General features: G+C 53.9%; 1 gene segment (V, D, J or C); it reads right to left on the bottom strand.

Moving 5' to 3' along the window:
- Positions 1-2,718: 2,718 nt before the first annotated feature.
- On the bottom strand, positions 2,719-9,183 carry LOC103161201. The segment is given in 5 exon segments: positions 2,719-3,087; positions 3,167-3,487; positions 3,570-3,881; positions 4,060-4,347; positions 9,141-9,183. Coding segments are annotated over 5 exon segments (1,333 nt in total).

The following is a 9,183-nucleotide window of genomic DNA, read 5'->3' as shown; positions in this document are numbered from 1 at the left end:
CACTGGCTGTAGGGAAAGGCTGGGGTATGTCTGGGGGCAGTGGGGCAGGATGACTTCTGAGGTTCGAGGGCCTGGACTTGTTCTGGGTTGATTCTGAGTGCCCCAGCTTTGATCTGGGCTCTGGGGGTGGGGACAGGGGCTACTAGGGGCCTTAGTCCCTGGAGCCTTGTGTTTTTTGTGGTTATTCCATCAAAATGGAGCGACCCTGGTGCCCATAGGTCTGGGGTGAGCCCAGGTGGTCAGCATCTACCCTAAAACTCGGGTCAAATTGATGAGGGACACGTTCTTCCAAAGCTTGTCTCAAAGTATCTGAGTGTAGTATCACAGTCCACACTGGTGCCTTTGATCTGGAACTTTCTGGATGCTGATATATTGGTTGTTGGTTCCCGAATCTGGTCCTTTTTCGGGGGGGGGGTTCTGCCCTCCTACCACCCAGGGCAGAGCAGGGGCCTCAGGCTGCGCACATGGCTGCAGGCCTGCATGGGAGTTGGTGTTGTACCTATGCCCTGGTGAGGAGGATGTTGGCATAGTCGTGGAGGGTCTGGGGCGTACCCTGCATCGGTGTGGAGAAGACCCACTTCACCTAGGGAAGAGGTGTATATGAAGACGGCTCTGCAGCTTGGCCTAGCCCTCCCTGGCCCCACCCACTGAGGTACAGGACCCCACCTTGAGGAGGGTGACAGTGGCCCCATAGCTCACGCTGAGCAGGAACAGGGTGATGAAGACGCAGGTGCTGGTCCACAACTCTTCCAGCTCCTCGCTCTCGGCCTCCTCTGCATATAGGTCCTGGAGGTCTAGCTCTGGGGGGACCAGGCAGTCAGCTTCCCCAGACTCCAGGTGACAGTGGGAGGGGTAGGGCCCACACTGGTAGTCCCAATGAAGCCAGAATGGCAGAGGTCCCCATGTCACCTGCTCTGGGACTGCCCAGAGTCTCTGGCCATCCCTGGAAGTCAGACGTCCTCTTTTCTCTCCTGACCTTGACTACTCATTCTGTCTTCCTACTCTAGCACCCTCAGTGGCCGGATGTCCCCCACCTCAGCATGTATTTCCTTCTGACCACAGGATGTCTCTATCCAGCCTGCAGGCTTGCCCTTCAAAGAGTGCCCAGGGCCCTCCAGGAAGGGCTCTGAGATCACAGGCCCATTGGCAGGACCTGCATGAAGGCTCCAGTTCCACATCTTGGCTGTGGCCTCTGAGGGGCAGATCACAACACATGGGCTCTGAGCCTAGGCCTGTGGCTCTCTAGAGAGGGCCTCCTGGCCTTGTAGGGGCCCTACTCTTGCTTTAGCCTCCCTGTTGTCTGGTTTACTGTTATGGACAGCCCATTTTCCTGTCTCTGCTCTCCCACAGCTCAGGCCTCCACCTTCCTCTGTCTCTCATGGGACGGCAGGGGCTGACATGGAAGGATTGGTCTGGAAGCAGCCTTGAGGTGCTGGCTGACTCTGCCATTGGTGGGCCTCAGAGGTATCTCAGACACAAAGGCTGGACACTCATCTCTGGATATGGTAGGTGTTTATGGGCTCCATTGTATTCATGGCTGTGTGTGTATGAGGGTCTCAGGTGTGTGAGCCTTATGTGCTGGTGGTTAGGCCTGGGGTGGGTGTGGATGTGTCCTCCTTCTCGACTCCTTATTCTTCTGGATGCATGGCTTGTTTTGGGCTATTGCTAAACCAGAGAGCATGATGAAGCCTACCTGCATTGCATGCGTGCGTGTGTGTGTGTGTGTGTGTGTGTGTGTGTGTGTGTTCACGTATGTGTATCTTCCTGTCTTAGGGTTATAGCAGGTAGAGAAGAGTGGTCTGGGAGGCTGAGGTCACAGAAGGAGGCCACCTGGAAGACACTGGGATCCCTAGCAGGGTGTAAGCCCAGACTCAGTGGCTCAAGTCTATCAAAGGAAAGGCTTGGGAATGACCTGAGCTAGAGACAGCAGTGGGAAGCCCAGCACAGGCCACGTGTGAGCATGGGTGAGGTGTGTTGCAACTGTGTGCTGTGCTGTTGGAATCATCTCAAGGCATGGTGGCTTGAGTGTGTGTGTGTAAACATGGCATTGATGAATGCTCCTGACTTTGTGAGGCTGGTAGGCTATTCCAGTCCTTGAGATGAGTTTGGTTGGAGTGAGGCTGGGAAGTAAGATGAGGGCACCAGGTCCTGATCCAGGCCTGCTATGACCACACGGCAGGGCAGATGGTCAGGGCTGTGGGCCCTGCCTCAGCGGCTGCTGAGCACAGAGGGGAAGGAGCAGGTCCATGTGGAGCCCCACCTTTCAAGATGCTGACCTTGGCCGTTTCTCTATCTGAAGGGGTTCTAGTATCCAGGAATACCTGAGGAGCAGAAGCTTGCAAGACTGAGGGGTGGGTGCTGAGGCCTCTCAGGTTGGTTCATTTTAGCCACTCCTCTAGAGACCTCCTCTTTGTCTGTCCGGATCTCTTTCAGGTACATTGTACACAGTGAAGGGCAGGAAGGACCATGGGAGCTAAGCTGAGCCTCTGGGATGTCCTATTTGTCAGACACCCAACAGCCAGATGGATGAGCTGTGCTTTCACTCCCGTCCCTCTCTTGCCATGTCTCTTTCTCTATGCCAAGACACTTCCGTCCACAACTCGCCCTCCCCAAGAACAGGCACCCAGGGCTCTAAGCAGACACTGAGTGTTTATTGGGGTGGCTTCCCAGTTGTTACAGCAGTGGACAGAGGTCTGCCATCCACCTTCCCCACCACAGCTACATGGAACCCTGGGAAGGGTGGAGGGAGGCGTCATTTACCAGGGATCTTGGAAACTGTTTTCTCCAGAATCCTAGAATCTTGCAGTGCCTCGTGGATCACTCGGCAGGTGAATTGTTTATTCTGTGCCCAGTGCGCCTTGGTGACCTCTAGGCGGCTGAAGATGAAGAAGCCGTGACTGGAGCCACTAGACTTCAGGGGTGTTGTGGTTCTGTGTTGGGTGTTTGGGATCAGTGTCCCACCCTGCAGCCACTGCACTGAGATGTCCTCAGGGAAGAAGTTCTGGATCAGGCAGGTGAGCGTGCGTTTGTCCTTGTTCTCCTTCTCTGGTGGTGGGAAAACATACACCTCGGGGGCTGAGCGCTTGCCTGTGGACAGACATTAGTTAGGCTTTAGCTTCTCCGACCATGAAGGAGGGCTGGCGTATTCTCCATCTCCTGCACTTACCCGAGGCCTTGGAGATGACTCGCATGATGGGCTTGGGCAGGTGAGGGTGGGTCACTTTGCACACATAGCGTTCGCCTTCAATCCAGTCGCTGGCATCCACTGGCAGGATGGAGGTGATGCTGGTCGTTGCATTGCGGTGCCTGGTGGAACTCTGGGATGCCAAGCCTGAAAGCCCCCTGTGCTCTTTGGACCACTCCACAGTGACATTCTCCTTGCTTTCCAGGTCCACCACCAGGCAGGTAAGCTTGGGAGATTTGTGTACATACAGGTCCACGGGGCTGGGTGGGATCAGATAGGTACTCACGCCACGCGGTTCATCCTCTGTGCGGTGGAAAGGGCTGTGTGAGACACTACCTTTCCCTCAGAACCCTGAGGTCTAGACATGAGGCAAGTAAGGGCCTACCTGAACACTTCTGGATAGAGGCATCATAGATCTCGCCTTGGGAGGTGACCCTGCAGGTGAAGACGCTGTCAGACATCCATTGCTTTGTGGTGATGTTGAGTTCACTGTAGGTAGAGCCTAGCTTGCCCTCCTTCTTGATTAGGACGGAACTCGGAAATGCATTGGGCATCTTCTGATCATCCTTTAGCCATGTGACAGCGATGTCATCCAGGACATGGCCATAAATGAAGCAGTAGAGCTGAATGGTGTCATGAAACGGACCGGGGTCGCAGGCCGAATGGAGTAGCTTCAAGGTGGGCTGGGTGATGTTGGCTGGCACTAGGGTAGAGACAGCGAGCTGTGAGTATCTCCTCAGCCTTGCATTCCCTCAAGCCTCAGCCCAGGCCCCCGAGCAGGCTGGGTACTCCCCATCCTCCTGCCACAGGTGGGCATGAGAGGTTCTTCCTGCTCTGACCATGTTCTCTCTTGCTGTAATTGTAGCCATCCCAGCCCTGCTTACCTCTGATCTCCTTACTCTGGTTGAACCCTGATGGGGTGTGTGTCACGTGGCAAGTGAAGTTCTTGGCTGACTTGTCCCAGGTGGTCATTTGGCTGGTGGTGATCATGAGTTCAGAGCTCAGGGAGGGGAAATTCAAGGTGCTCATGTTCTTGGTGTTCGAATACCAGGTCACAGTCACCGGATCAGGGAAGTAGTCTTTTACCAGGCAGCCCAATGTCCTGGAGGCAGTGTCTGATTTACAGGGCTTTAAGGTGTACACAGCAGGCATCTGGGAAGCCACTGTGAGAAAGGATCTAGGTTAGACTGGCCTCAGCTCACTGTAGTCCTGCAGGTTGGGACACTGATTAGGGTGGCTGTGACAGAAGCAGGGCTCTGGGGACCCCGTTCCGATGGGACTCAGATGGTCAGAATCCTTCTGGGTCCTGTCTTCATTCTTCATTCTCAGACCCATGGAGTACCCCCCTATTCTTTACATCCTTCCAGGCTTTTTTCACTCATTGCCCCCCCACCCATCTGGCTAGCACAGGAGGGCTGAACTTGAGCTTTGGAGGAAGAGGCAAACTTACCCTCTTTCTTGTTTGGGGAATTATGTGGAAATTTAGCCAGGTGACAGTGACGTCATCTGTGATATGGCCATAAATGAAGCAGTAGGTCTGGGTGGCAGGCTGGAGGGCATTAGGGCTGCAGGATTGTGTGGGGTGTCTTTGTATGCTGCGAGTATGTTTTATTACTATGGGCTAATAAAGTAGCTCATTTGGCTAATACCCAGGCAGAATACAGCCCGGCAGGAAATCCAAGCAAAGATACAGGGAAAGAGAAGGTGGAATCTCAGAGATGCCAGCAGCCGCTGGAGGAGCGAGATGCCAGAGCATTCCTGGTAAGCCACGGGACATGTGATGGTATATGTAGAGCCAGCAGTAAGAAGCCCGAGCCATCAGTCAAACAGCTTGTAATTAGTATTAAGACTCAGAGTGGTTATTCAGGAACTGGCGGGAGGGAGAGGAACCTCCAGTTACACAGGATGAATGTAGTAGCTTCAAGGTGGGCTAGGTGATATTGACAGAGGGACCAGGCTGTCCCTCAGGTTTAAGTTCAGGGAACAGGTACCCCATAGGGATTGGGGCCCCAGAGATCCAATGAATTGCCAGATTGTCCCTTCTGACCCCAGTCTTGGGGACTGGGGATTCAGAGCCTTCCCAGGACCACCAGTTCCCCTGTGAGTCACATTAAATCTGTTTTGGGGCATATGCAGGATAGAGTTGAGACTCTTGCTCCCTAGGCTATTGGTCTCAGTCTCTCAGGTACATGAGTGTCCTGCTTTGGTTTCCCCTTTGCTATATCCCAACCTACATAGTGTTCTGCCTCCCAGATGACCCCTGTGTATCCCAGACAGCACACACACACACACACACACACACACACACACACACACAGAGAGAGAGAGAGAGAGAGAGAGAGAGAGAGAGAGAGAGTAAAACCACTTCAGAAGGCACCTTGGTGGCTGTCTACATTTCTCCAGTGTGCACATGTCCATCACATTCTTCTGAGCCTGGGTCACAGCCCAGCTCTGTGCCAGGCCCCCAGAAAGCACAGGATACTGTTATGCCTGCTTGGTGCTACCTAGTCAGTCTATCTGATTACAACAGGACAGCCTTCTTGGAGGACATTCAAGACACCCATAAATGATTTTGAGCAATCTGTCTTACACCCAGTTCGGTTTATCACCAGAAAGTTCAACCAGACCAGCAGACCCCTAACAATTTGTCTCAGTCCAAAACAACTTAGCCTAGACAGCTCAGTCTAGCCTTGCCAATCCCAGCTCAGCCCAGTTTAGTGCAGCCCAGGCCAGTCCATCTTAGCCTGTGCCAGTCTGTCCCTGGTCAAATCAATAAGCCCACCTAGCTAGGCTGTGGTGGTGCATGCTTTTAATCCTAGCACTTGGGAGGCAGAGGCAGGCGGATCTCTGTGAGTTCAAGGCCAGCCTGGTCTACAGAGTGAGTTCCAGGACAAGCTCCAAAACTACAAAGAAACCCTGTCTCGAAAAACCAACCAAACCAAACCAAACCAAAGCCCACCCAGCCTGGTAGAGCTCAGCACAGCCTAGCCCAGTTCAGCTCATCCCAGATCATCCCAGCTCAGTCCAGTCCAGATCAGCCTAGTTCAGCCCAGCTCATTCAGGCCCAGCTGACTCATCCCACACCAGCCCAACTCAGCTCATTCTAACTCATCCGAGTTCAGCTCAACATAGCTCAGGTCAGCCTAGCATAGTTTAGCCATCTTATGGAAATCTAAGCCCTAGCTCAACTCTGCTAAATTCAACCTATACCAGTTCAGCCCAGTTTATCCCAGTTTATCCCAGCTCTTCCTGGCACAGCCCAACTCAGCTCCACTCAGCCCACACAAGCTAGTTTAGCTCAGCTCGACCCAGTGTAAACCAATTTAGCTCAGGCCAGTTCAGTCCACACCAGCCCAGCACAACTCAGCTGAGGACAACCCAGTCCATCTTAGGCTAGTCTACCCAACCTAGCTCAGCCCAGCTCAGCTCAGCCCAGTTCAATTCAGCTCAGCTCAGCAGCCCAGCCCAGCCCAGCCCAGCCCAGCCCAGCCCAGCCCAGTCCAGCCCAGCCCAGCTCAGCCCAGCTCAGCCCAGCTCAGCCCAGCTCAGGCCAGGTTAATCCAGATCAGCCCAACCCAACTCAATCCAGAACAGCTCAGCTCAGTCCAGTTCAGCCCAGCCCAGCTCAATCCAGATGAGCCCATATCAGTACAGCTCAGCCCTGCTAAATCCAGCTCAGCCCAGCTCAGCCAGCTCAGTCCAGTTCAGCCCAGCTCAGCCAGCTCAGTCCAGCTCAGTCCAGCTCAGTCCAGCTCAATCCAGTTCAGTCCAGCTCAGCCAGCTCAATCCAGCTCAGCTCTGCTCAGTCCAGCTCAGTTCAGTTCAGCCCAGCCTAGCCCAGACTTTTTCAGCTGAGCTCAGCTTAGGCCAGATCAGCACAGCCCAGCCTTGTTCAGGCCATGTCAGACCAGCTAAGCCCACCTCAGACAAGACTAGTATAGCTCAGCACAGCTCAGTCCATCCAACCCTGCTCAGCCCAGCCCAGCTGAGCTCAGTCTAGCGCAATCCAGTTCAGCCCAGTACAGTTCAGGTCAGCCAGATCCAGCTAAATTCAGTCTAGCCCAATTCAGCCCATTCCAGTCCAGCCTTTCCTAGCTAAACCCAGCTCAGCCCTGTTCAACCCAGCTCAGTCCAGCTCTTCTCAGGCCAGCTCAGCAGGCCTAACACAGCTCAACGCAGTCCACACAACCTAAGTTATCCTGGTCTGGTCCAGTCCAGTCCACTCCAGCTCAGTATAGTCCAACTGAGACCAGCCTAACCCAGTTTAACCTAGCTCAGTCCAGTGTAGTCCAATCCAGCCTAGCCAAATCCCTCCTAATTTAACCCAGACCAGTCCAGTCTGGCCCATCTCAGCTTAGTTTAGTCCACATCAGCCCTGCTCAGATCAATCTAGGCCAACTCAGCTCAGCCAATCCAAGCCCAGCTCAGCTCAGTCTAGCCCAGGTTAGTTCAGCATAGTCTTGCTTAGCATAGCCCAGGTAACTCAGGTCAGCCCAGCTCAGCTCAGCCTAACCCAGCCTACCCCTAGCTCAGGCCAGGCTAGTGCAACCCAGCTCAGCCTAGCCCTGCTTAGCCCAGTGCAGGCCAGTCTAGCCTAGTTTGATTCAGATCAGCCAGCCTACCCTAGTTTAAGCTTGCCTAGCCTATTTCAGGCCAGCCCAGCCCAAACTAGTCCAGCCCAACTCATTTTAGCTCAACTCAGCCCAGCCAGGTAAGCCCAGCCCTGCTTAGCCTAGCTCAGTCCAGTCTAGCCTAGTCTGATTCAGATCAGCTAAGCCTACTCTAGTTTACACTTGCTCAGCCTAGTCCACCTAACCTAGCTCAGGCTAGTCCAGCTGAACCTACCCAAGTCCCTCCTAATTTAACCTACCCCAGCCCAGCCTGGCCCATCTCAGTTTAGTTTTTGTCTCGCTCAATCTGGCTCAGCCCAGCTCAAATCAACCTATACCATCTTAGCCTAGCTCAGCCCAGTGTGGTTCAGTCTGGGTCAGCTCAGCATAGTCTAGTCCAGGTCAGCCCAGCTCAGCCTAGCCCAGTCCAGTCCAGTCCAGTCTAGCCAGACCAGCCAATATCAGCTGAATATACTCCACTTAGCTCAGGCCAGTACATCCCAGCTCAGCCCAGCCCTTACCAGCCTAGCCCAGCATAGCTCAGCCTTGCCTAGCTCAGCCTAGCCAAACCCAGATCAGCCCTGCTTAGGCCAGCTGAGCCCAGCCCATCTAAATCCACAGCCCAGTCTAGCTCAGCCCAGTCCAATCTAGCCCAGCCCAACTCAGTTTAGTTCAATTCAGCCCAGCCAGTTCAGCCCTGCCCTGCTTAGCCTAGCTCAGCCCAGTCTAGCCTAGTCTGATTCAGATCAGCTAAGCCTACTCTTGTTTACACTTGCTCAGCCTAGTCCAGGACAGTCCAGCCAGAACTAGTTCAGCCCAGCTCAGCCCCGTACAGTCTTCTTTACTTGGCTCATTCAAGCTCAGCCCAGCCCAGCCCAGCCCAGCCCAGATCAGTTTAGCCCCACCCAACCCAGCTTATCTCTGCCTAAGTCAGCCCAGCTGTGGACTCTGTCCTCTTTGTAGTTAGCTCATCACAGGACAATTCCTAGCTGTCATTTGCTACCTCCGGGTAACATTTTGTCCTGGTGGTTTGCAGGCAGATTCATGCCCAGTCTATTCCGGGTTTTTAAAGCTTCTCTCGACATCTTTAGTTTGTCTTGGTTCAGCCCTGTCTGGTTGAGATTTATGGTTCCCGGTCTTTGTGGATAGCTGTAGCAGTTTCTAATATCTGTGTTCGTAGTGCAGGGAAGTTATAGCCGAAGGACATTCAATCATTCAATGACAAGAGGCCCAGTTTATGTTGGAAGGAAGTCTAGGTGTCCCCTTCCCTGTCTGTGACCCTGGAACCTGTTTGCCTCTGCTACTTGGGCAACCCCGTTGGCTGAGGTTCCCCGGGGCTGTAATACCTGAGGTCCTCTGGCTGTCCAGGCTCTCCTCGTCTGCAGCCAT

The sequence above is a fragment of the Cricetulus griseus genome, chromosome 5 (genome assembly GCF_003668045.3).
Source record: "Cricetulus griseus strain 17A/GY chromosome 5, alternate assembly CriGri-PICRH-1.0, whole genome shotgun sequence".
NCBI lineage: Eukaryota > Metazoa > Chordata > Mammalia > Rodentia > Cricetidae > Cricetulus > Cricetulus griseus.
The sequence above is the reverse complement of the archived record's forward strand: the minus strand, read 5'-3'. Positions and strand labels throughout refer to the sequence as shown.